The sequence below is a fragment of the Schistocerca americana genome, chromosome 4 (genome assembly GCF_021461395.2).
Source record: "Schistocerca americana isolate TAMUIC-IGC-003095 chromosome 4, iqSchAmer2.1, whole genome shotgun sequence".
Lineage (NCBI taxonomy): Eukaryota > Metazoa > Arthropoda > Insecta > Orthoptera > Acrididae > Schistocerca > Schistocerca americana.
In genome coordinates, this window is record NC_060122.1 from 127,015,269 (window position 1) to 127,042,765 (window position 27,497).

General features: G+C 42.8%; 1 protein-coding gene across 1 annotated transcript in view; it reads right to left on the minus strand.

Moving 5' to 3' along the window:
* Positions 1–27,497, minus strand: part of LOC124613298 (carboxypeptidase B-like) — a 171,617-nt gene that overhangs the window by 12,081 nt on the left and 132,039 nt on the right. The window contains exons 5-6 of the mRNA XM_047141994.1: positions 19,734–19,790; positions 18,454–18,538 (exon numbers count right to left, since the gene is read on the minus strand). Coding sequence (XP_046997950.1) covers positions 18,454–18,538; positions 19,734–19,790 — 142 coding nt within the window. The remainder of the gene's footprint in view (positions 1–18,453; positions 18,539–19,733; positions 19,791–27,497) is intronic.

A 27,497-nucleotide genomic window follows, 5' to 3' on the forward strand; every position in this document is an offset into this window, starting at 1 on the left:
TCCACAGGTTGTACGATAAATTGATACAGGAAGGAACAGTATTGGAAGCGAAGCGACCTCGGCCTAAGCCGGGTTGTTCGCCGGAGAATATTGAAGCGGTACGAGTTTGCTGTACAGAGAAGACCCGGGAAATCGTGGTGAAAGGCAGCAGTGCAATTGGGAATATCCAGACGCTCCGTTCAACGCATTCTTAAAAGTGACCTCCATATGTACCCATACAAAATGACCTCACTGAAGAACACAAGCGAGAACTATCCTTTTAGAATGGGAGGAGCTACCCCAAAATATAATACCATACGACACAAGCGAATGAAAATAAGCAAAGTGGACTAATATAAGTGTCGAAAGCTCACTTACTTCAGATACCGTTCGAATAGTAAAAATGGCAATATTAAGTCTTTGAACAAGATCCTCAACGTGGGCTTTCCACGATGGGCTTTCCACGATAGCTTACTGTCTATCTGAATATCCAGAAATTTGAACCATTCGGTTTCACTAATCATATACCCATTCTGTGAAATTAAAACTTGGGGTTTTGTTGATTTGTGTGTTAGAAACTGTAAAAACTGAGTCTTACTGTGATTTAGCGTTAGTATATTTTCTACAAGCCATGAACGTATGTCATGAAATGCAGTGTGCTGGTGCTCTGTCCTGCCTTCAGAAACACCGAATGTGATCGCGAGTTTTACCTGATGGACTCTCACACTGTGAAGCCTAGGATAGGACCTGCGTACCGTGAACGCACTGAACTGACCTCTCCCCAGGTCCACGCTGTACTCGTGTACGTCAAAAACTCACATGCTGACAGAATATACTCTCCCCACTGAACACAGCAGAGCGCCATTTCGCCCTCCAGTCGATTCTTTCACAGCGCCAGTGTAGCCAAGCTTGGCAGAGTCGCGATGTCAGTGTCACCGTAGCCTGGCCAGACGCACACGTGATCTCAGTCCCACTGAAAGCAAACGGTTGCCAGTGGCCAATGGGGACACATCAGGTTCAACCTTGTGCTCAGAATTCTTCCCCGAATGATATTAGGTCGACCACTGCTGCTCTCACAATGCGTTGATTTTAATGTGTGTGTGTACTACGTGGACGTCCATAACTTGGTCTACGGGAGTGGGAATGTTCCACAGGCGACTGTTGAAAGAAGCACTGATACATTACGCCGAACACGTGCAACAACCTGTCCGTCCAGCCTCCCGCAGGCCCATGTTGTAACCATGTTCAAATGACTGAAGTTGTTATACTGTAATATGTACTTGTCGGCAGTGTAGACCTGTTCAACTCTAATCTCAGCAGTTATTGCCTGCAGAGTCAAAGCAGCTCATCGATGCATATTCATTGTCGATAGCACAGGTGTGGTCTTTGTAGGTGAGGAGAAAAACTAAAAATGTAAGGGTCCACAGTTGCTCAGCACAGGGCAGCGTTGTGCTTGCAGTGCAGCCTGTTGCCCGAGTACATTAAATGAAATGGTATTTACTCATGCAGAGATCTTCGTGTGACACTAGAGGTGGAGTCGCTGCAGAATATGATAACCAGCAAGAATCTCCTGCGCCCGTGATTGTTCCTCACTGTGGTGGGGTGTCACTAGGTTGAGCATCCACACAGGCACCACACAATCTGCCCCATGCTTGCTTTTACTCCAGCTGAAATTCCCCCCACCCCCACCCCCCGCTCCTCCAGCTGCCACGGTAACGCGGACAGGTAAGCAGAGGAGGCCGCCCCGCTTGTTTACTACCATCGAGCCACATGCCAGTGACCCTTGCCGGAGTGTAGGGTGGCCCTCCACACGCTAGGCTGGGCCGCTGCTCGTCCTTGACCGCTGACTCGGCAGCGTCGCATGCTGCAGGCGACTTCCTAAACTGATTCCCGGACATTCGGCTGCGCTCTTCAATCCACCCCCTATACATTACTAATGCGAACCGTGTCGGTAGTCATTCCCAACGCTCCGATTGACATAACATTTGTTCAACAACATAAAAAATTATTACGAAGGCATACGAAATTTGTATTTGACTTTATAACTCCCACTAATCTGCATAAAACAATAAAAAAATGAGATACCACCTTCTCAATCATCTACTGTGTCTAGATTTCTTAATCTATGAGCCAAAGGGCAGACAACTATTTACAATCTTGCAAACTACGTTGTACCACTGCTGATCGGTCCTTCTGGACTACGACACATATGTATGCAGTCTTATGAAGTTACAGTTTTATAAGTATCCCCACCAAGCTGAAAGAAGAAAATAAACAACATGATTGCACATTCTAAAAGAAAAGTTGATATAGTCTCAAAAAGGACTTGTCCTGGCATTCAGACTAATTACTGAAAATTTTAGGAAGCTTTACTTGTCACCAAATATCTAACTACCACAATTAAATGTAATAGCTAAGTACCGTGCTTAGTGCACCCTCCATCTCGACGATGCACTTGAGGGTTTCCTGCTCGCCGTCCTGCGACAGCGTAATAAGTGTATATATTTCGCGAGCTCGAACCAAAGAAACGACGCAGGTAAGTGTTAGTGATACACACACTCTTGCAAGGACCGATGTCACTTGCCATAAGCTGAATTCTTTTCTCTGCGTGTGCAGACGTGCCGGTGAGGCGTCACGCAGCAGTAACCAATATAACAACTGCGCCAGACAGTAGTGTCGACTGAAGTTGGTCGGGTGTCAAGGTATTTAACTACTCTTTGCTCGGATTGATTCGGGTGGTGAGTCACTTATTTTACTATATTTTCGAAGGTCTGTGTGGGAGAGAAACGCAGGACGAAGCAGCTGTGTGCGACTGCCTCCACCAAGTTCCAGGATGGTTGAGCCTAGGTGACTATGGCGGTGGTCGGGCGCTGTCTCTTTCGAAGGCGTCCTCGGTGACCGGGTAACCCAGGTCTTCCCTCGGTCTGATGGAAGGCAATGAGATTCGTGTAGACCACTGAAGGAGCCAAGAAGGCGTGCGCTACACGCAGGAAGCGGCTGCTAGGGTAGGGGAGTACTTGCGGCGTGCACAGGGGACTTTTTAGGTTAGAAAACCCCAACCTTGGGATCAAAGACGATTTGCCTGTTAGATCAGCCACAAAGACCTCAGAATCTTAGTCCTCGCAGATCAGAGGTAGAAAAGGTTAATATGATTTTAGTAAACTGCAGGAGCATCCAAGGAAAAGTCCCAGAATTAGTATCGATTACTGAAAGTTATAATGCACGGATACTATTGAGAACAGAAAGCTGGTTGAAACTAGACGACAATGACAACGAAATCCTATGTTCAGATTGGAATGTTTATCGTAAGGATAGGTTTGTCGCCAATAATGGTGGCTGTGTGTTTATTGCAGTAAAAAAAGCGATAAAAACTAGGGAGGTTATCACGTATTCCGAATGCGAATCAATCTGAGTGAAAATGAGTATCAAAGAACGGTCAGAAATGGTGATCGGATGCTTTTATAGTCCCCCTGGGTCAGGAGCGCTCCGGACAGAACTTGCAGAATATCATTAGTAATTTTCCTGACCATGCCGTGGTAATAGGGAGTGACTTCAACTTGCCAGGTATAGACTGGGAGTGTTATGCCATCAAAATTGGTGCCAGAGACTGGGATTCGTGTGGCATTGTTCTGGATGCCTTGTCCGAAAGTTACCTTGAGAAGACAGATAGAGAAGCAATTCGTGAGGGTAACGTCTTAGACCTCCTGGCAACAAACAGACCAGAACTTATTGAATCAGTTAACGTAGAGGAATGTATCAGTGATCATAAGGCTGTGACAGCATCTATGGTAGGAAGATATATTTGCTTAGCAAGGATGACAGGATACAAATTTCAGAATATCTCAGCAGTCAGCATCAAATATTCGGTGTTGAGGATGAAGATGTGGAGAACAAATGGAAAAAATTCAAAGGCATCGTTCAATATGCCCCAGACAAGTATGTACCGAGTAAGGTTTTAAGGAATGGTAAAGCTCGCTAGGTAAACTAAGAGCACTTCATCTCAGATTCAAGATAAGGAAGAACCTAGCTGACGAGCAAAAGCTGAACAAAGCGAAAATGAGCGTAAGGAGAGCAATGTGAGCAGCGTTCAATGACTTTGAAAGTAAAACGTTGTCAGCCGACCTGAGTAAAAACTCTTAAGAGATTTTGGACGTACGTAAAATCAGTAAGTAGGTCAAAATCATCTGTTCATTCTCTCAGCGACCACACCGGCACCCAAACGTAAAATAATAGAGGGATGGCCGATACACTGAATTCGGTCTTCCGCTGCTGTTTCACCACGGAAGATCGTAACACTGTCCTTCATTTCAATCGTCGTACGAACGTCTAAATGGCAGATATTGAGATAACCTATCGTGGAACTGAAAAGTGACTACAATCGCTTAATAGTGGAAAGGCGTCAGGACCAAATGAGATACGTATAAGATTCTATAAAGATTACGCGAAAGAACTTGCTCCTCTTGTAGCAGTAATTTATCGTAGATCACTGGAACAATGGAACGTGCTTAACGACTGGAGAAAAGAACAGATCATTCCCGTTTATAAGAAAGGCCGTAAAACACATGCACATAATTATAGACTTATATCGTTCACATCAATCTGTTGCAGAATTATGGAACATGTTTTATGCTAAAAAATTATGACTTGTTTGAAAAATGAACATCTCCTCGATAAAAATCAACATGTGTTTCACAAACACAGATCCTGCGAAACTCAGCTCGCTCTGTTCCTCCATGGGATCCACAACGCAGTGGACAACGGCGTTCATGTTGGCCTGCAGACTTTCTTGCAGATAGAACTCAACACGTCGTTCTTAAAAAAATGTTCAAATGTGTGTGAAATCTTATGGGACTTAACTGCTAAGGTCATCAGTCCCTAAGCTTACACACTACTTAACCTAAATTATCCTAAGGACAAACACACACACACACACACACACACACACACACACACACACACACACACACATCCCCATGCCCGAGGGAGGACTCGTACCTCGGCCGGGATCAGCCGCACAGTCCATGACTGCAGCGTCTCAGACCGCTCTGCTAATACCGCGCGGCTACGTCGATCGTAACGTAACTGTATCGACAGATGTAAAGGTAATATCCGGAGTACCACAGGGAAGTGTGGTAGCACCGTGGCTGTTTATAGTATATATAAATGATGTAGCAGAAAGCGTCTGATGCCCTTTAAGGCTATTTGTAGATGATGCAGTTGTCTACAGTAGCAACGCCAGAGTAAAGTAAGAATTTTCAGAACGACCTAGAGAAAAATGATGAATGGTGCAGGCTCTGGCAGTTGACCCTGAACGTAAATAAATGTTACAAATTGCGCATACCTGGTAAAAGAAATCCACTACTGTACATCTACTCTGTTGATGACAAACAGCTGGAGACAGCGTCTGCGGTCAAATAACGAGGGGTAACTATTTAGAACGACCTTAAGTGGAATAACCACATGAAACAGATAGTGGGAAAAGCAGATACCAGACTCAGATTCATCAGAAGAATCTTAAGGAAAAGTGACTTTTAAGGCTCTCGTTCGCCCGATTCTTGAGTATTGTTCATCTATCTGGGATCACTATCAGGTAGGACTCACAGAGGAGATAGAGAAGATCCAAAGAAGACCGGCGTGTTTAATCACGGAATCGTTTAGCTGGCGAGACAGCGTTACGGAGATACTAACCAAACTCCACTGGCAGACGTTACAGTACAGACGTCACGGAGAGATTTACTACTTAAATTTTGGGACAGGACTTTTCAGAAGGAGTCCGCCCACATACATCTCGCATATTGATCACGAGGAGAAAATTCGAGAAATTAGTGTCAATACCGTCAATCATTATTCCCACACACTATTCGGGAGTATCTGCAGTTCGTGGTCGTGCAGTAGCGTTCTCGCTTCCTGCGCCCGGGTTCCCGGGTTCGATTCCCGGCGGGGTCAGGGATTTTCTCTGCCTCGTGATGACCGGGTATTGTGTGCTGTCCTTAAGTTAGTTAGGTTTAAGTAGTTCTAAGTTCTAGGGGACTGATGGCCATAGATGTTAGGTCCCATAGTGCTCAGAGCCATTTGAACCATTTTTTTATTCGGGAGTGGAACAAGGTTGGAGGAATCAGATAGTGGTAGCGAAAATACCCTCCGCCACACACCATTAGGAGGCTTGCAGAGTATGATGCAGATATAGATGTAGATGATAATAGATTTACAACAAGTGGGGGGTGCACGATCGAGCGTGGATTCTCCCAGCGCGACGCCGTGCTCCCTGTGCTAGGTGCTAGGGCTGTTGGGCATTGTATCGACGTAGTCTGAGAATCTCGACTCGTTGGCAGCAGGGCCTCCCGTGGGCATGGTGTTGTGCCTTGTCGGTTACTCTTCCCACGCTGCGGTCTTCCCGCGCGCGCTTTCGAAGAGCAAGCTGACTGGCTGACAGCTGGCTACACTTGCCAACAAAGGAAGGCGCCACGACTTTGGGGGTGGGCGGCAAGCCTCTCAATTGAAGTACGATTTTTCATGGTGATCTGCAGGGCTTGTTGCGCGTTAGTTTGTATCCTCGACTGGCCGCTATTGGCAGTCATCCGGCTCGGTGGGGTCGGCGCATCTTAATTTTTCAGAGTTTATGGAGAGACAGAATTTTCTAGGCGGATTCTATACCGGACCAGCTGTGAGAGAAGACTTAGAGATTGGACATCTGGTCGAGATGAGAATTATCACTGTCTCGGGAGCCCGGACGGAGTTTTGTAGGTGCTGATTCGTTGTGCCGGTCCGTATAGCTCGCTTTCCATGTCGCAACTTATCGGAACATCTCCACGCCTGCAGCTCGTCGGGCCGGCTAACGATCCTGACTGCAGCCTGCAATGATGCCCATTGCCGATAACTGAGTTAGGACGAACTGAGACAAACGTTTGCTAAAGTATTCTGCAACTGCTGGAAACTACGGATTTTCATCTTCCATGAATCATTTTGCGCTATAAACAGTCATGATGCGAAACGAGTCAAAAATTGCAAATTAATTTGTACATCTGTTTGTACTCTAAACATCACCATATAATTACTTTTCCCCCCGAAGTGAAAACAAGTATAGAGATAGAGTTAGCAGTTCCTACTAACCACCTTTTACACATTACAAACATACACTCCTGGAAATGGAAAAAAGAACACATTGACACCGGTGTGTCAGACCCACCATACTTGCTCCGGACACTGCGAGAGGGCTGTACAAGCAATGATCACACGCACGGCACCGCGGACACACCAGGAACCGCGGTGTTGGCCGTCGAATGGCGCTAGCTGCGCAGCATTTGTGCACCGCCGCCGTCAGTGTCAGCCAGTTTGCCGTGGCATACGGAGCTCCATCGCAGTCTTTAACACTGGTAGCATGCCGCGACAGCGTGGACGTGAACCGTATGTGCAGTTGACGGACTTTGAGCGAGGGCGTATAGTGGGCATGCGGGAGGCCGGGTGGACGTACCGCCGAATTGCTCAACACGTGGGGCGTGAGGTCTCCACAGTACATCGATGTTGTCGCCAGTGGTCGGCGGAAGGTGCACGTGCCCGTCGACCTGGGACCGGACCGCTGCGACGCACGGATGCACGCCAAGACCGTAGGATCCTACGCAGTGCCGTAGGGGACCGCACCGCCACTTCCCAGCAAATTAGGGACACTGTTGCTACTGGGGTATCGGCGAGGACCATTCGCAACCGTCTCCATGAAGCTGGGCTACGGTCCCGCACACCGTTACGCCGTCTTCCGCTCACGCCCCAACATCGTGCAGCCCGCCTCCAGTGGTGTCGCGACAGGCGTGAATGGAGGGACGAATGGAGACGTGTCGTCTTCAGCGATGAGAGTCGCTTCTGCCTTGGTGCCAATGATGGTCGTATGCGTGTTTGGCGCCGTGCAGGTGAGCGCCACAATCAGGACTGCATACGACCGAGGCACACAGGGCCAACACCCGGCATCATGGTGTGGGGAGCGATCTCCTACACTGGCCGTACACCACTGGTGATCGTCGAGGGGACACTGAATAGTGCACGGTACATCCAAACCGTCATCGAACCCATCGTTCTACCATTCCTAGACCGGCAAGGGAACTTGCTGTTCCAACAGGACAATGCACGTCCGCATGTATCCCGTACCACCCAACGTGCTCTAGAAGGTGTAAGTCAACTACCCTGGCCAGCAAGATCTCCGGATCTGTCCCCCATTGAGCATGTTTGGGACTGGATGAAGCGTCATCTCACGCAGTCTGCACGTCCAGCACGAACGCTGGTCCAACTGAGGCGCCAGGTGGAAATGGCATGGCAAGCCGTTCCACAGGACTACATCCAGCATCTCTACGATCGTCTCCATGGGAGAATAGCAGCCTGCATTGCTGCGAAAGGTGGATATACACTGTACTAGTGCCGCCATTGTGCATGCTCTGTTGCCTGTGTCTATGTGCCTGTGGTTCTGTCAGTGTGATCATGTGATGTATCTGACCCCAGGAATGTGTCAATAAAGTTTCCCCTTCCTGGGACAATGAATTCACGGTGTTCTTATTTCAATTTCCAGGAGTGTAGAAACTCCTCTACGGAATAGAAGGAGTTGTAAAGGTGAAAGTTTCTCAATTTATTTTAAAATTTTACCTTGCTGCTTGTTAGACATTTTATATCAATGGGTAAGTGGTCAAAACGTTTTGTTGCAATGTTGTACACCCTTTTCTGTGCTAAAGACAACCTTAATATTGAGTAACGAATGTCATTTTTTCTTCTAGTTTCTAATTATTTAACTCACTGTTCCTTTTGAACTGTAGTGGATTATTTACAAAAAACTTCTTGAGGCAATAAATATACTGTGAGGCAATTGTCAGAACGCCCAACACCTTAAACAGATGTCTACAAGATGGTCGAGGGTGAGCACCACATATAATTCTTACAGCACGTTTTTGGGCAATGGAGACCTTTCTTAACTATGCGTTACCCCAGAACGTTATTCCATGTGACATTACTGAATCAAAATAAGCAAAACATGTCAACTTAGTGATATCTCTCTCTCCCAAAAATTTGCTATGATTCTAGGTCCAAATGTGGCTGAACTAAGTTGTTTTGGGAGTTACAAAATGTGTTTTTTCCAATTTAAATTCTGGTCAATATGGAAGTGTAAGAACTTTGAAGTTTCCACCATATGTATTATTTCATCACCATGTGTCATACTTATCACTGGTGCAGTACCCCTAGAGGTGCAGAGCTGAGTATGATGAGTTTTTGTGAAATTCAGGGTGAGACCATTACAATACTGGTGTCATCTGCAAAATTCTGGTTGTTGTACATTAGACGGTAGATCATTTACATACGAGAAACTGTAGCGTACCAAAGATTGCGCCTTGTGGAACCCCCACACGTGATTTCGCCCCAGTCAGAATTATTTGCCTGTTCTCTGTTGGTTGAATTACTGTTAAGTACAACTTTCAGCACTCTTTTGGTTAGATATGACATGATCCGTTGGTTGGCTATACCATCAGTCCTATAAAACTTCAACTTATCTAGGAGTATACTATGATTCACACAATCAAATGCCTTGGATAGGTCATAGAAAATACCTATCGATGGTATTTTGTTACGTAATGTTTGTAATATCTGGTGTAACATGTAAATGGCATTCTCAGTAGAGCTACCCTTCTGAAACCCAAACTGTGATTTCTTGAGGATGTTACTGTCGCCAAGGTGAGATACTATTCTAGAATAAATCACCTTCTGAAAAATTTTATGACGACGCAATCACCGTAGCTCCACGCACTGTGCCCAGGGTGGATCTGACGTACAAATGGGATTCTTAGATGAGTTCTGCTACCACCCACCCCACCCCGACCACAGTTCAAAAATGGTTCAAATGGCTCTGAGCACTATGGGACTTAACATCTTAGGTCATCAGTCCCCTAGAACTTAGAACTACTTAAACCTAACTAACCTAAGGACATCACACACATCCATGCCCGAGGCAGGATTCGAACCTGCGACCGTAGCAGTCCCGCGGTTCCGGACTGCAGCGCCAGAACCGCACGGCCACCGCGGCCGGCGACCACTGTTCCCCAAGTTAGCGAGTTAGCAATCTGTTCGGATAATCAGCCCACTCACAATAGAGAAAAGGAAGCTACAACGGTTTGAAAAGGTCCCCACTTCAACTTTGTCAACTAATTACTACTTGCTATGTACTGTCGTAATATTTGACCATTGGATTTTTTTTTTTGTTCCTTAAATTAATATATCTCATTGTGACACCAAACCTCGCTATGTCATTATAGAACATCACTAGAATATCATGCATTTAATCTGAAGTTTGATCGGGAGATTAATCAGGAACTTGTAGATAATGTAAAGGATCAAACCATTAAAAACAGGGCCAGACGGATGCTTTCGCATCGCTGAGCAAAATAGTTTCAAATGGTTCTAAACACAATGGGACTTAACTACTGAGGTCATCAGTCTCCCAGACTTACACCTAACTGAGAACATCACATACATCGATGCCCGAGGCAGGATTCGAACCTGCGACCGTAGCATCGGCGCGGTTTCTGACAGAAGCGCCTAGAACCACTCGGCCACAGCGGCTGGCGGAGATTAGTTTCACCTCACCACCAGGAACCCTTTAAACCGATAAGCGGTATACCAGTAGAGATTTGACAGGCAAACTCATGACAAAAAATACTCATGCGGTTGGTACTCTTCGCCTAAATCGCAATGGAATTCCCATAGAAATTGTAGTGAACAAACTGAAATAGCCAGAAGTGATTGCGAACGACAACTGTCCTAGGAATTGTGGTCTTGAAATGAAAGAGAAAAGAAGCGTTGGTTCTTTCGACCAGGTATTCGAGTTAAATGGAAAAAGTGACATCCAGAAGACGGATTTTGGTTCAAATGGCTCTGAGCACTATGGGACTTAACATCTTAGGTAATCAGTCCCCTAGAACGTAGAACTGCTTAAACCTAACTAACTTAAGGACATCACACACATCCATGCCCGAGGCAGGATTCGAACCTGCGACCGTAGCAGTACCACAGTTCCGGACTGCAGCGCCTAGAACCGCACGGCCACCGCGGCCGGCTACGGATTTTGGAAATCCAAAAATTGTTACTGAATATAATATGAGAAAAGCTGTTTACCTTACTGACGACGGTTCAAACCCGTGTCTGGCCATTCAGATTTAAGTTTACCATTATTTTCCTAAATCGCTCCAGGTGAAGGACGGTAGGATTCCTTTGAAAGGGCACGGTCGATTTCCTTCCATATACTTTTGACACAATCCGAGCTTGTGCTCCGTCTCTAATCACCTCGATGCCTACGGGACATTAACCCAATCTTCCTTTCTTCCTGTTGATCTTACTGATCAGATCAGTACATATTGCGCTCCATCGAGGGAGACAGTAAAATGATATCGAAAATCAGCATTCTATCTGTTTTAGGATGTGGCGAATGTGTTATATGTATTCCAAGATGCGAGGGGATGGAAAATGTAGCTCACAATATTTCGGACACAGTTGATAGATGCACCGACACGAGATTCAGAAGACGGAATTCCAGTCAGTATCGAAACAAGCAGCTAAAACCAATCGGGCGCACAGCAGCTAGAAAGTTGTCTAAACGGGCAGTACTTACCTATTGTAAATTGTGGAAATCTAAACCCCATCTCTGTACTGAATATTTTAATTAACTTCATTACAATTTTAAGGGACAGTCAAATGAAAACGTAACTCCCGCCACAACGAGTCCATAGAATGATTCCACACGAAGACAATCGCCACCCATGTTAATACATTTATACCACTGTGTGATGAAACGACCAATTTCTATTTTGCAAAACGCGGGCATCTGCACACACTCTTGCACTTGCCCGTCCTACTGAAACAGACACCCTCGTGTGCCTTTTTTCAGGCCACCAAAGACGTGAAAATCACACGGTGAAAGATCAAGGCCGTAAGGAGATGTTCCCGACCCAAACCGCCGAAGTGTAGCCTTCGTCCGGTTAGCAGTGTGGGGGGCGGCCCTTATCGCACAACAGGGAGACTTCGTCCTACAGCTTTCCTGAACATTTTGACTTTACGACGCGTCACGGTTTCTGCATAGTGTCTTCGTAGCGCCGCACATTGGCTGTGATTCTGCATTCGATGGACTCGACGAGCAGAGTTGCACACCGTAGCGCCCGTCCCTACACTGCGAATCGGACGAAGGCTACGCTTCAGCGGTTAGGTCGCGAAACGCTGCAACATCCCCCGTACGGCCTGGATCTTTCACGATGGGATTTTCGAGTCTTTGGCGAGGCGAAAGACATGCGTGGACGTCGGATTCAGTCGGAAGAGGAAGTGCAAGAGCTGGTGCGGATGTGGATCTGTCAGCAGGCGACCGCGTTTTACAGAATATGAACTGACTGTCTCGTCTCGAAGTGGGACAAATGTCTTAAGGCGGTAGGACGTCAAACAGGCCGACTTTGAGCAGGGGAGGCACCACAGGACACTGTCTATACTTTTACAAATACATTCATAAAACTTTGTCAGCATGACCAGGAAGGATTCAGGATTCACACTCTAAACAATGGAAGTTCTAAAACAAACTTTTTTTGTATGTGACGTTTTTTCACTCACTATTGGCAGCATTTGTTGCTATAGGTACACTTTTCTTTATAGGTAAGAGAGATTCTTCGATGAATTTGGCACAGCATACAAACCATACCTACAGGTGAACGACTAGCGCGAGGTTTGGTGTTCTCGTAAAGATAAGTTATTTTAGATTATAAAACACATAGATTAGTACTGATTACGTGGTAAATAAGTGTATTAGTGTGCCGTTTAAGTGTACCATTAAAGGTTTCATTTCTCATTACGTAATATAGCAGAAAACGCGAAAAGACCGTACAGTCGTATTTTCTGTTTACGTTCTGCTGCAGCAAATCTATAGAATTTCGTTTAGTTGTTCCTTGCTCTCTCCAGCAATTTAACTTAGCGTACCTCTTCATTATTTAACTAGCATTTCCGGAAAGTAGCGTAAAGTTTAACTTGTTGTTTCAGAAACTTTGCACTTTTGTTTTTGTTTACACACAGTTGCGTATAGGCCAAATTTGTGTAACCATATTTTCGTGTTTATCTGTAATTTAACTGACTTATTCTTAATAAATTATTACATTTATCATGAGTGAAAAGTGCTTGACTTGCCGTAGAATTGTTAGGTCGGGGCTTTGGTGTGATGGGTGCTGTAGTTTTTTCCATGTGGGTGACTGTAGTGGCGTGGGAACAGGGGAAGTAAATGAGACTCATCAGTGGTTTTGTAGGATTTGTAGTAGAGATAGGAAGATACTGGAACAGGAGGGGAAAATTGCTGCCCTTCAGGCTGAGTTAGACAAGGCCAGGGGAGATCTTGACAGGTTAAGGAGGGAGAAGGGTAAAGAGAGGTGGGAAGTGGCAACAGGCAACAGGAGGAACAGGCCTAGAACTTTGTCTGACAGCTTTATGGTGAATGTGGAAAATAGATTTGACCTGTTGCTTCAGTTAGAAGCTGGTGAGCCTCAAGCAGTTACAGGTGTAGACAGGGCACAACAAACTTTCAGCAGCAAATTGAAAAGTAAGAATGTAGGGAAATCAGTAAAGAGAAAGAAAGTGTTGTTGTTAGGTAGTTCCCATGGAAGAGGTGTTGGCCAACTCTTGCAGGATGAACTAGGATCAGAATACCAGGTCACCAATTTTTTTAAACCTAGTGCTGGTCTGGAGCAGGTGACAGAGGATTTAGGATCACTTTGCAAAGATTTCACTAAGGAAGACACCGTGGTTATAGTGGGTGGGGCAGGTAACAGTACTGACAGAGATCCTGGGTACAGCATAGAGTGTGACCTGGCGAAGATTGCATCAGCATCGAGGCATACCAGTGTTGAGTTTGTACCTGTTCTTGGGCGCCATGACCGACCTCATTTGAACTCTTCTGTCAAGAGAGTTAATTTGGAGCTGGAACGGCTGCTCATGTCGGGTGCGGGGTCACACATTGGTGTGGTTCATGTTGATTCTGTCAGTAGGTGGGATTATACTAGGCATGGCCTTCACCTCAACAGGAAGGGGAAGGGTAAATTGGCTGGGGAAATAGCAGGAAAGTTAAAGGGGGGAGGCACTGTCATGAGTGGTAAAATACCAGTGGTTATAGGATTCAGAAAAGACCCTTTTTTAAGGTAGGGAGGACAGAAAGAAAACAAATTTTAAGAGAGGTTAGAACTGAGACAAACCTTCAGTTTGAGAAAGAAATCAAAAAACATAATTCCAGCTTATTACATCAACATAAACAGCCATTGGTTAAGAATTTTCAACTGTCAGCAGATATTTTAACTCCATCCAATTTCAAGTCAGTCAATGTGAAATGTCAGCTATCTTTATTGCATCAAAATATTCGAGGACTGAGAAATAAAATTAATGAATTAACTATCTGCATAGATGAATTAGAGTCTTCAAACCCAGCTGACATAATCTGCCTCTCTGAACATCATGTGACCACTGGTATAGAACTTTTAAGTGTTACAGGGTTTAGGTTAGCATCTCACTATTGTAGATCAGAAATTGAGAAAGGAGGAGTTGCCACATTCATCAGGAACTGTCATAAATTTAAGAACATAGACATTCATAAATTTTGCCTAGAACAGCATATGGAAGCATGTGCAACAGAATTAGATTTTCACAAAAAATCTTTCATAATATTAAGTGTATATCGAGCACCTGCAGGTAACTTTAATCTGTTTGTAAACCACCTTGAAGCTGTACTGGCCCATTTAACAACCAAAAACAAAGAAATAGTGGTTGCTGGTGATTTCAATGTAGATTTCCTTAAAGACTCTCCCAATAAGAACCTATTTGAGTTAGTAACACTATCATTCAACTTAATTCCCACAGTAAAGTTCCCCACTAGGATAACCACTTGCTCACAAACAGCCATTGATAATATCTTTATAGAAAAGTCAAATGAACAAAATTATATTACAAAACCAATAGTCAATGGCCTCTCAGACCATGACATGCAGTTCCTTCTGTTAAATGTTAATACTGAACAGGATATAAAATCTGTTAAATCTGAGCTCAAGAGGGTAATCAGTAAGCCAAAAATTGATTATTTTAGGACACTCCTCAGAGACATTCACTGGACTGATGTTTACAGTGCTCATGGCATGAATGAAAAATATAACATTTTTGCTAATAAAGTGCTTACCTTATTTGAACACTGCTTTCCCCCAAAACTTACCAAGGTTAGAGCAAAGTCTACAAAGAAGCCATGGATTACTCGAGGAATAGGGGTATCTTGTAAAACAAAAAGAAAACTGTATCTGTCAATCCGAAACATTTCCAATGTTGATGCTATAGCACATTATAAGAAATACTGCAAAATATTAAAGACTGTAATACGGATGTCAAAGCAAATATATTACAAGGAAAAGATAGTCATATCAGATAACAAAATAAAGACAATATGGGATATAGTGAAGGAGGAGACCGGTAGAACCAGACATGAAGAGGAACAAATAGCATTAAGAGTAAATGATGCATTGGTGACAGATGTGTATAGTGTTGCAGAACTTTTTAACAAACATTTTATAACTGTTACTGAAAAGATGGGGTTGTCAGGTTCGGTAGATGCTGCTATGGATTACCTTAGACCAGACATTTCAAGTAACTTCCATAATATGAATTTGACCCTCACTACCCCAACAGAAATAATGTCCATCATAAAATCTTTAAAATCAAAAACATCTAGTGGGTATGATGAAATATCAACAAAGTTAATTAAAGAATGTGATTCTGAGCTAAGTAACATATTAAGCTATCTGTGTAACCAGTCGTTTATCAGTGGAATATTTCCCGAATGGCTGAAATATGCTGAAGTTAAGCCACTGTTTAAGAAGGGAGATAAAGAAATAGCATCAAATTTCCGTCCAATTTCACTGTTGCCAGCATTCTCAAAAATTTTCGAAAAAGTAATGTACAGTCGTCTTTATAACCATCTTATCTCAAATAACATACTGTCAAAGTCACAGTTTGGATTTCTAAAAGGTTCTGATATTGAGAAGGCTATCTACACTTACAGTGAAAATGTACTTAATTCATTAGACAAAAAATTGCAGGCAACTGGTATATTTTGTGATCTGTCAAAGGCATTTGACTGTGTAAATCACAATATCCTTTTAAGTAAACTAGAATATTATAGTGTAACAGGAAATGCTGCAAAATGGTTCAAATCTTATATCTCTGGCAGGAAACAAAGGGTGTTATTAGGAAAGAGACATGTATCAAGCAATCAGGCATCATCCAACTGGGAACTAATTACATGTGGGGTCCCACAAGGTTCCATTTTGGGGCCCTTACTTTTTCTTGTGTATATCAATGACCTTTCATCAGTAACATTACCAGATGCCAAGTTTGTTTTGTTTGCTGATGATACAAACATTGCAATAAATAGCAAATCAAGTGTAGTCTTAGAAAGATCAGCCAATAAAATATTTGTAGACATTAATCACTGGTTCCTAGCCAATTCTTTGTCACTAAACTTTGAAAAAACACACTACATGCAGTTCAGAACTTGTAAGGGGTGTCCCAAGAGTATATGTCTAACATATGATGACAAGAAGATAGAAGAAGTGGACGGTGTTAAATTCTTGGGATTACAGCTTGATAATAAATTCAACTGGGAGGATCACACCACAGAACTGCTGAAGCGTTTTAACAAATCTCTGTTTGCAATGCGAATTTTGTCAGACATAGGGGATATAAAAATGAAAAAGCTGGCATACTATGCTTACTTTCATCCCATAATGTCATATGGGATTATTTTCTGGGGTAATTCATCAAGCCAAGCTAAAGTTTTCCGGGCACAAAAACGTGCAGTAAGAATTATATGTGGTGTGAACTCAAGAACATCCTGCAGAAGCCTGTTTAGGGAACTAGGGATACTAACTACAGCTTCCCAATATATTTATTCCTTAATGAAATTTGTCATTAAAAATATATCACTTTTTCAAACCAACAGCTCAATTCATGGAATCAATACTAGAAATAAGAATAATCTTCACAAGGATTTAAAGTCACTTAGTCTTGTACAAAAAGGTGTGCATTATTCAGGAACACACATTTTCAATAACTTGCCAGCAGCCATAAAAAGCTTAACAACCAATGAAATTCAGTTTAAGAGAAGCCTAAAGGATTTATTGGTGGCCAACTCCTTCTACTCCATTGATGAATTTCTGAGGAAAACCAACTGATTTGTATATAAGTACAACATAACTTCTGCACAATTTCAGTGCAGTAATGTGTTCACTGAAAATTTGTGTGTGTGTGTGTGTGTGTGTGTGTGTGTGTGTGTGTGTGTGTAAGTATAATCTAACTTCTGCACCATTTCAGTGCAGTAATGTGTTCATTGTAAATAAGTATTACAGTAGTTGTATTACATGTTTCTTACCTTATAAATAAATACAAAACTTTTTTATTTTAAATTCAGTGCAATAGTATTTGTAAAATGACTCTTAGTGTTCATTAAAAAATGACGATCATTCCACTTGGGCCTGTGGAATGGTACATTAGCTTATTTGTTTTAGTTTAAATATTTGTCATGTATTGTTGTTTTTCTGACATGTTCCACATCCTGGAGGACCTCCTCACTACGGATCAATTGGAATGAAAGTAAATCTAATCTAATCTAATCTAAACTCTAGAGTTTATTTAATTTATGAAAAAATGAATGTGCTGTTATATTTTGAACTTCATATTTAGAAAAAAGTCTGAAATTTTATGGATAACAGATTTAGAAACTTCTAGTTTCATACTCCTGTAAGTATGGTTAGTACGCTGTGGAAAATTTATCGAAGAAAATTGTATCTATAGCAACAAATGCAGCTAATAGTTAGTGGAAAATGATGAAATTTCACGTGTAGAAATTTTTATTTTGCTACGTTTTTGAACTTCCATTGCTATGAATGTGAATTCCGAATCCTTCCTGGTCATGCTGATAGAATTTTATGAATTTATTTGTAAAACTATAGTCAGTGGAAATTAAAATGTCCTTTGGCTCCTCTCCTGCTCCAAGTCGACCCGTTTGGCGTCCTACCCCCTATAAAGCATGTGGCGATTACTATGTGTATGGAACCGTTGCATGAACCCGTTGTATCTAGTGCTCGATTTCCATTTCACTTCTCTCACACTTTTTGTTTTCGAACGCTGACACTGGCTTTCCCATGCACTGACGTCGTCCGCACGAAAAGAGCTCTGTGACTCTCCACGACTGCCTTCGTCCAATCGAAAAGTACACTATCAGTCCCACGAGACTGATGGCAGGCTTAACGTGTTAGCGTGATGGCTACTAATTTTTCTCGTGAGCTTGTAAACCGTAATGGTAAGCACACATTTATGTTACTGTACACGTAAAGAAACTTATAGCTGCGGGAGCTTGTCCCGACACAAAAACCCATATGATATACCGGTACGTACACATGGCGCCCGCGAAAGTCCCCACGGTGTAGTTGGGAGCTCCGGCTGCTACCTGCGCGGCGTTGGCGAGTCTCCCCAGTGCGTCCTGCGGAATTAAAATCATTGTGGCATAAGGACGACATGAGATTTAATAACGATGTGAAAACACGTATTACAGTTGACACGTATTACAGTTGACACGGAAGCATTTAACAAGAAGCATGGACAGTGTCCTGAGGAAGATATTGGGGAAGTACTTCATATGGAGCGTGGCATTACACGGAGCTAAGATGTGGACGCTGAGGAAAGAGGAAGAGAGAAGAATAGAAACATTGGAGATGTGGATTTGGAGGAGGTTGGAAGGCGTGAAATGGGCGGACAAGGTGAGAAACGAGAAGCTGTTGGGAAGAGTGGGAGAACAGAGAACATTTGCCTTGGTTACTGGATGAGAACAGATTGTTTTAATCTGGAAGAGGAAATACACTTGGCTTGGGCGCTAGCTGATAGATTGTTTACTGATGGATGCTAGCGAAGGAATGGTGCACGGAAGGAGAAGAGGACGCAGAAGATGCCAAGTGGTGGATAGTATCATGACAGGAAACGATTATGAGAAAACAAAGAGGGTAGCAAATGACAGGGCTGTATGGAGAATTACATGGGAAGACCTGACCTAGAGCAGAACACTGATAATGGTGATGATAATGACGACAGCATAAGGCGTTGTCTAGAGGGAAATTTAAGCTAGTGAATATCTGCTGCATGATACTATGTGGCTACAATTAAAGTGCAGGTACTCTCAGAGATACGGTGTGGGTCTTAATTATCGTACGAAAGCAAAACTTTATAGATACGTTAATATGTTAATGCGGAACCGATTTACGATGAGAAAACAGTAGTTCCAGTCATGGCCACCGGGTGCAAATCTGGCACTGTGAATGCAAGAAACGTATACTAATTATTCCATATCTAATGGATTATGAACTGGGTGTGGACAGGGATGTTTAGACAGTCAGAAAAGCATAATGTTGATTTTATTATTAATCTCCGTTTACAAAATTTGTTCAATAAGAGCACCAAAGACGTCGACGAGATTCTGTACAGCGCCAGATGTGCATCTAGTGGCCAAAATTGGAAACATTTTTTCCAGCGTAAATCAATTCCAAATTGACGCATTAACATACGTGTCATGTTTCACTGCCTTACGATAATTATAGCCCACACTGGTCCTCCACGAGTAGCTGCACTTTACGAGTACTTACAATCGCCAAGCTCATATTAAGAGGGGTCAGAAAGCAGCTTACCAGTGTTTCCCAGTCTTCAGGCGGCTCGGTGGTGTATCCCCACGGGTAAAGTATCAGCTGCAATAGAAATTACATGGTCTTTATATTGTTCACAAACATCAAAGTGGCATGTGGTGCGAAAAGTTAGAATAAGATCAGAGCCGTTGAAATGCTTACCGCCGAAAGGGAAGGAAAGAAGAGGATGGAGTGTTGCCGAAGAATGGTAGTAATTTTCAGTTAGGTGTTCAGTAAATATCAATCTAAGTTACAAGCGGACAACCAGCTCCTAATGAAGGCAGATGTGCATTCCGTGAAATATGAAGCAGCTTTGGACAGCAAGATGAATGGCTCGAAATCAGACTTGGTCAGATCTTAGCTATACCAGTGAGCCGCAATGCGTGGGGATCTGAAGTAGAACAGTGACAATCTCTGTTACAGGCAAATTAAAATTAAAGCTTCGTTTTGTTTGTAGTGTAACGGGAAATTGTAGGAAATTGCAACCTCACCACGAAAGGGATAGCATAAAAACATCTGTAGGGTCTATGATGCAACCATGTTCATCATGTAGGGGCAATTTCAGGTCTGATTAGCTCGTGATATTCAGAATATGCCTTAAGATCAGTGAGAATGGCGTGAACATGTTACCTTTTGTGAAAGAATCAAACGGTAATGCTGATAAATGCATCGAGGAAAGATATCTAATATAATTCAATAACCTATTTAAATAACTCCAAAAATAGACTGTCATCGCGAAAATAATCAGTATCCTTCAAGTAGATACACATCGTTCACCAGGAGACTATGAAGACTCAAATGATTCGTCAGTGAATAGTAGTTGTACTCTTTAGTCCAAAGACTTAATTCCTCTCTACAGTATTAAACTTCTATGCTTCCCTCCATTAATTGCCCATAAGATAACCTACTACTAATACCAAAGGAACCCTCTGCCCTGCACTTTACGTTTTTTCTGTAGATGCAGATGTACAAGACTCGATGGGTGAGCGGATAACTGTACGATAACAACTCAATAAACCTGAGGCGTCATCATCAATGGGTCATACAATTTCTTTTCTTTGTTCTTGCATCTGTCGATGCTTCGTGTGTGTGAACAAAGCCAAGTTGCACCGGGCTTCGGAGCCTGTTTTAAACTATAAGTCCCCCTACAACTGAATAGGATTAAGTATTGTTAAAGGTCTGAGCAACGGGAGGTCATATGATCTGCAGTAGAACCATCGTCGACGGAAGTACAGGATCAGCATACGGAAAAGCGCAAATAGCTTTCGGAAAATTTAAACGAAAATGCGTAAACCTTAAGAGCAAAATTAATTCCACTTTTAAATTCAGAGCAGATGGTCAATAGAGGGAACAAGTACATTGAAGGCCTCTACGAAGCTGATGCATTTTCTGACCGGGTAATACAAGAAGAAATGAGTCCGATTTGGAAAAATATGGTAATCGAGTATTATAACCAGAAATTTACATTGCTTTGGAAAACTTTAGATAAAAAAACGCAGACAGAATTAATAACATACTTTCTGACATTGTAAAATCATTCCTAAAAGTGGAAGCTAAACGATTACTCCAGTTAGAATGTAGAGTCTGTGACATTCAAACTACGCCCTCCGACTTTCGGAACAAAATCATCCAAACAATTCAGCTGATATTAAGGGGTGAAGGAAGAAATATTTATTGCACAGTCAGCTTGATGCTCATGACTCCAAGTATCTGATACAAGTAATACACAGGAGAATAGAAAAAGACCCCACATATCTTAGATGACGTTCAATCTGGCTTCAGGGAAGGTAAAGGTGCCACAGAGGCCGTTGTGATGTTCCCTTGACAATGGAGGCAAATTTTAAGAGGAGTCAAATTAATCTCATTGAATATGTCGAACTCGAAAACGCATTTGATAACAAACAGGTGCATCATGTTTGATGACCTAAAATTTAGGTAAAACATGTAGGGAAAGACGGGTAATGTTAAAACGGACCAAAACTAAGAATACACAAAAAGAATGATGCGGTAGGCTAAGAATGATAGGATTAGGAAGTACGTAAGGCAAGAATCCAGTCGTTCTCCACTACTGTTAAATCTTTTTATCAAAGAAGGAATGATGGAATTAAAAGAAATATTCAGAAGTGTGATGAAAGCTCATTGTGAAAGGACTGAATGATAGGGTTCATTATTGCTGTCCACAGTGAAACCGAATGGAATAAACAGTCTAATGAGCACAGTATATCGACTGGGAGTAAATCAAGCAAAGAAGAAAGTAGTGAGGATGAGTAGTAATCAAATTAGCAGCAAAATCAATATCAAAAGTGAAAAACATGTGGCAGTGAAGGAAAAAAAAAATGGTTCAAATGGCTGAGCACTATGGGACTTAAATGCTGAGGTCATCAGTCCCCTAGAACTTAGAGCTACTTAAACTTAACTAACCTAAGGACATCACACACATCCATGCCCGAGGTAGGATTCGAACCTGCGACCGTAGCGGTCGCGTGGCTCCAGACTGTAGCGCCTAAAACTGCTCGGCCACTCCGGCCGGCAGTAGTGAAGGAATTCTGCTACCTTGGAAGCAAATAACGCGTGATGGATGAAGCAAGTAGGATAATAGGCACAGGCGAAGAGGGCGTTCCTGGCCGAAAGAAGCCTATTTGTATCAAACATAGCACTTAATTTGAGGACGAAACATCTGGGAATATGTAGTACACCATAACACGGAAGTGAATCAAGGCCTATGTTACCACCTCAAAAGAAGAGAATTTAAGTGTTCAGTATGTGGTGTCACAAAATACTAGTGACAGTTAAGTAGAAAGATGGCATAAGGCATGAGGAGTTTCTCTGCATAATAAGGCGGGGAGACGAATGTATGGGTAAAAATAAGAAAAAGAAGAGATACATCGCTGAAATATGGTTGCTCACAGCCACAGAAACAAGACGTTTCAGTCATTAACAGACCATTGTAGGTGTAATATTACGGCATACTGAACAAATAACTATGGAAATTGCTTGAGGTGTCTCTCTGAGATGACATTGCCAGTTCAGAATATAATGTGACAATCTTCTTCAAATCAGTCGGAAACATTAAAAAGAAAAGCTCAGAATTCCACTCCCTAGAGTATGGATGTTACTACCTGTATGAAAGAGAAAAGTTTGGTACCTATTTCTAACGAAGAATTACATCTAGTGTTTAAATATTTATTAGACTCAAAAGAACAAATTCATTACTTTTCCAAGTTTTCTAGTTGAAGCTCGGTGTGCTGGTGAAATTTATTGCTCTCATCCTGAATATGGTGCATATATGTATCTTTTTCAGTATTTTAGTGCTGTTGTTCTTCATATCAATTGGCCCTGTCGTACTTGTCAGAACACCTCATGCACATAATTTACCTTTCATTAATAGCCCAGTCAACCAAAACCAGAACGGGTCGGTTAGGGGGAAAAGATCGCATAATCACATATTTTGTACAGTGGTAGAGGCGGCAGGGGAGGGTGGGGGTGGGGGCATCATGAACAAGATACTGAAAATCCTGACCTCTAGGCTGTGAGCGTTGCGAGAGGGTGGCGTTTAAACGTCACCTTTTTTTATGTTTTCCCGAATAACTAGAAAGCCGCGGCTATTAGCGAAAATGTTTACCAGTACAAAATCAAACTACATTAAATTTCCTACGAAAAAGAGACAGTTAATTTTTTTTCTAGGACTCACATTTTCCACATGGCAGAGGATGAAAAAATAGCAGATTATTCTAAATATTGTTTGAACGGTACAAAATTAATGTTTGTGTTTAAATGTGTCTACGATGTGTAAGTGCAGGCAGAGCATATTAAGAGATAAACTGCGTTGCAGGGTTTTAACAGAACGAATGGCGGGGGGGGATGTGTGGGGTAAGAAGCGCGTGGGAATGAATACCGCTGAATTATGTTCACGCACTTACTTGCTCCATAGCTCTACAAATTGAAAGTCAAGCAGGTGATTTCTCACTCTCCCTAACCCTCTACGTCACAAAAAACAACTACAGGGTGTCTCAATGTTATGCCGACCCACCACACTACTCTTACGAATCACTGACAATGCAGTGCTGGGACATGCCCAAGGTATATTTATTTTACACAAAATGCGTCGACGCTACATGGTATGCAACATGAACCTAAGAAGAGCATATGGTCAGAATCTGTGTATATTTCTGTAAACTGTTCTAAACTGCTAGAGGGGCAAATTGATTCTTAGTTATCCTGTACGGCGGATGCGGCGTTTGTCTGGGAAAGGCGTCTTCCCCAGTACGAGCGCCATTGGCTTTTCAGCTTACAGACAGACTGTACCTCCCCGCATTTCCTGTCCAGTTGTCTCGTGTGAGTAGACGAAATAAATCTTCAGTATTGACGGGGCTGTCCGATACTGGAATAGCACCCCAGGTTTTTACGTAATGGGGAAATTTTGCCTTTACCCTAGGTGTAGGTGGTCTATTGATCTGATATAATTACATTTTTGTGGAGACATATTGTGTCTCAACTTTATTTTCGATAAGGATAGAAGCTGAAGCAATGAAGCAAAATTTGTGTCAAGGCCCGGTGTTCAACCCAGGTCTCCTGCTTACTACGCACATCTACTGTCCAGTACAACACACACAGCTGGATGGAGTAGCACATCTGCCTAGCTAGCAGGAGGTCCACGTCCAAGTCCAAACCTTAGTAAAAATGTTAATCCATTACTTAAGCTTCTGAGACAATGTGCCTTCAGGAAAATTTAATTGCATCAGATCAATAGCAATTAAAAACGTAAATCTTGCTATGCTATGAAAGGAGAAAGTATAAACATGCAGCTAATGAAGTAGGCGAAAGGAATTACAGACGCCAAAAACTAAGATTGGCAGGTAGTGCAAAATGGCATTGCAGGGATTGCTAGATGAGAATCGTAGGTATGTAAAAGAATGCACAACTAACGGAAAGATAGAGACCTCCTAAAAGAAAATTAAAAGAACCTCGGAGAGAATAGGAACAGCTGTATGAATATAAAGAGGCCAGATGGCAAACCAGTACTAACCAAAGCAGGGAAGTCAGAAAGGAGGAAGGAATATTTAGAAAAGGCTTTACAGCTTGAAGACTGTATTATAGAAGAAGAGCAAGTAGTTGAAAATGTGTTGGAAGGTATGATACCTGCGAGAGGAATTTGACAGTACTGAAAGACGTAAGACGAAACAAAGGCCCTGGAATAGACAACATTCGCTCAGAATTTTTGAGCTCCTTCGGAAACCCAGCCATGGCAAAACTGACCTACTAGGTGTGTAAGATATATGAGGCAGGCGAAATACCCTCTGAATGCAGGAAGGATGTAATAATCCCAATTCCAAAGAAGGCAAGTGCTGCAGATCTATCAATTAAATTAGGCATGCTTGCAAAATAATAATACGAATTTTCTTAGAAGAATGGGAAAACCGGTAGCACCTCACCTGGTGCAAGATCAGTTTAGGTTCCAGGGAAATGTAGATACATGCGAGGCAATACTGACCCTGCAACACGCAAGATAGCTTAAGGAAACACCAACGTACCTTTATGGCGTATGTGGACTTACAGAAAGCTTTTGACAACGTTAACTGGAATACCCTCTTTGAAATTCTGAAGGTGGACAGAGTAAAATACAAGGAGCAAAAGGGTATTTACAACTTATACAGGTACCATACAAGAGTTATAAGAGTAGAAGGGCATGAAAGGGAAGCAGTGCTTGAGAAGGGAGTGAGATGATTTTATTCAAATCGTACATTGAGCAAGCTGTAAAGGAAATCAAAGGAAAATTTAGAGCAGGAACTTCATGGAGAAAAAATAAAAAGTTTAAGGTTTCTCGACGACATTATAATTCTGTCAGAGACAGCAAAGGACTTGGAGTAGCAGTTGAACGGAATGAACAGCGCCTTGAAGGGTGGATATATCATGAAGCACCAACAAAAACAAAGCAAGGATAACGAAATGTAGTCTAAATAAATCAGGTGATGGGGACGGAATTAGACTAGGAAACGAGACACTAAAAGTAGTGGATGAGTTGTGCTATTTGGGCAAAAGAATAATTGATGATGACCGAAGTAGAGAGCATATAAAATGTAAATTGGCAATGGCGAGAAAAGACTTTCTCAAGAAGATATTTGCTGACATCGAATATAGATTTGTTAGGATGCCTTTGCTGAAGGTGATTATCTGGAATGTAGCCATGTATCGAAGTTGTTGGGTTGGCAGAAGAGCCAACACCGTGTTACGGGAGGAGGCCGAAATGCACGCGTTTTAGCTCAACCAGGCTGGCGTGAGGAGGGAAGAACTATACTGACGTGAGGTCTCGAACATGACAAGGAATTAGAATTGAGAAAGCGGACGTAGCTAGTTTGATACTTAACTTTAATCAATTAATGATGAACGTCGCTCTTGACGGTACATGATTCTCAATATTATCTGTCAGGATACATTCGTAGTAACTGAATATGGCGCCTTGTTAGGTCGTAGCAAACGACGTAGCTGAAGGCTATGCTAAACTGTCGTCTCTGCAAATGAGAGCTTATGTAGTCAGTGAACCATCGCTAGCAAAGTCGGCTGTACAACTGAGGCGAGTGCTAGGGAGTCTCTCTAGACTAGACCTGCCGTGTGGCGGCGCTCGGTCTGCTATCACTGATAGTGGCGACACGCGGGTGCGACATATACTAACGGACCGCGGCCGATTTAAAGGCTACCACCTAGCAAGTGTGGTGTCTGGCAGTGACACCACAGAAATGAAACAAGGACGATAAATGGTTTGGACAAGAAAGGAATTTATGGCACAACTTGACTAAAAACAGACCAACTGATATGGCACATTCTGAGGGATGAAAGAATTGTCAGATTGGTAAAGGAGGAGTGTGTGATGGATAAAAATTACAGAGGGAGAACAAGGAATGAATAGAGTAAGGAGATTCAGATGGATTGTCAGTGGTTATAAAGAGCTGAGAATGTTGGCGCAGGATAGAACAGCCTAGACAACTGCAACAAAGCGGTCTTCGGGTTGAAGGCCACAGAACAATGTCAGTAAATGATTCTTCAAAATTGGATGAGTTTTCTCTTCCATTATTATTATGTTCATATTTTTGACCTTTCTGTCGACTCTTTCAGAGAGAATGTATGTACATGGTGACGGGTAATAATGCTAAAACATTTTATTGTATTCTACTTCCATCGTTTTAACTTAGCTTCAGGCAGTGGCACGAGCAGTTAGCTAAACCACTACGCAGTATGTGTAGTCGGCTGCCACCCTATTACGCTGAACTAGGGACTCCAAAACGGTGTTGCTGAGTGACAGACGCCAACTTTCTGCCTCAAATCCGCCAATGGGAGGACAGGGAGCCGTCACGTGAGATACGCAGGAGAGTCGGCGACGTAGCGGCTGCAACAGCGGGTCGCTCTCTTGCCTGCCAGCTTCCTTACCCTTGGACGTGTCCACCAGACCTTCCCATTGAGGGCAAAAGGCTCTTTCCGCACTATGTGCGGTTCAGGCAGCGGCCGTAGCCAGTTTTCATGAACATTGTGTCCCTTAGTGGTAGTTCTTGGGAATAAAACCCATTTTTTTTCTGAATCCTGGCATTTGTCATTTTAAGTGTAGGAAAAACACCCCGGATGCTCACCTGCTACCATCCTGAGATGCACAGGAATAAGGAAAGTAGGAGCTTCTGTACGTATCATCGTGTCGACGACGACACCGCGCTTATTAACGACTTCACGGCAGCTCAGTTGAGTAACTATTTTGGATCGAGTCGAGGGTCGTTCTGTGGAAGG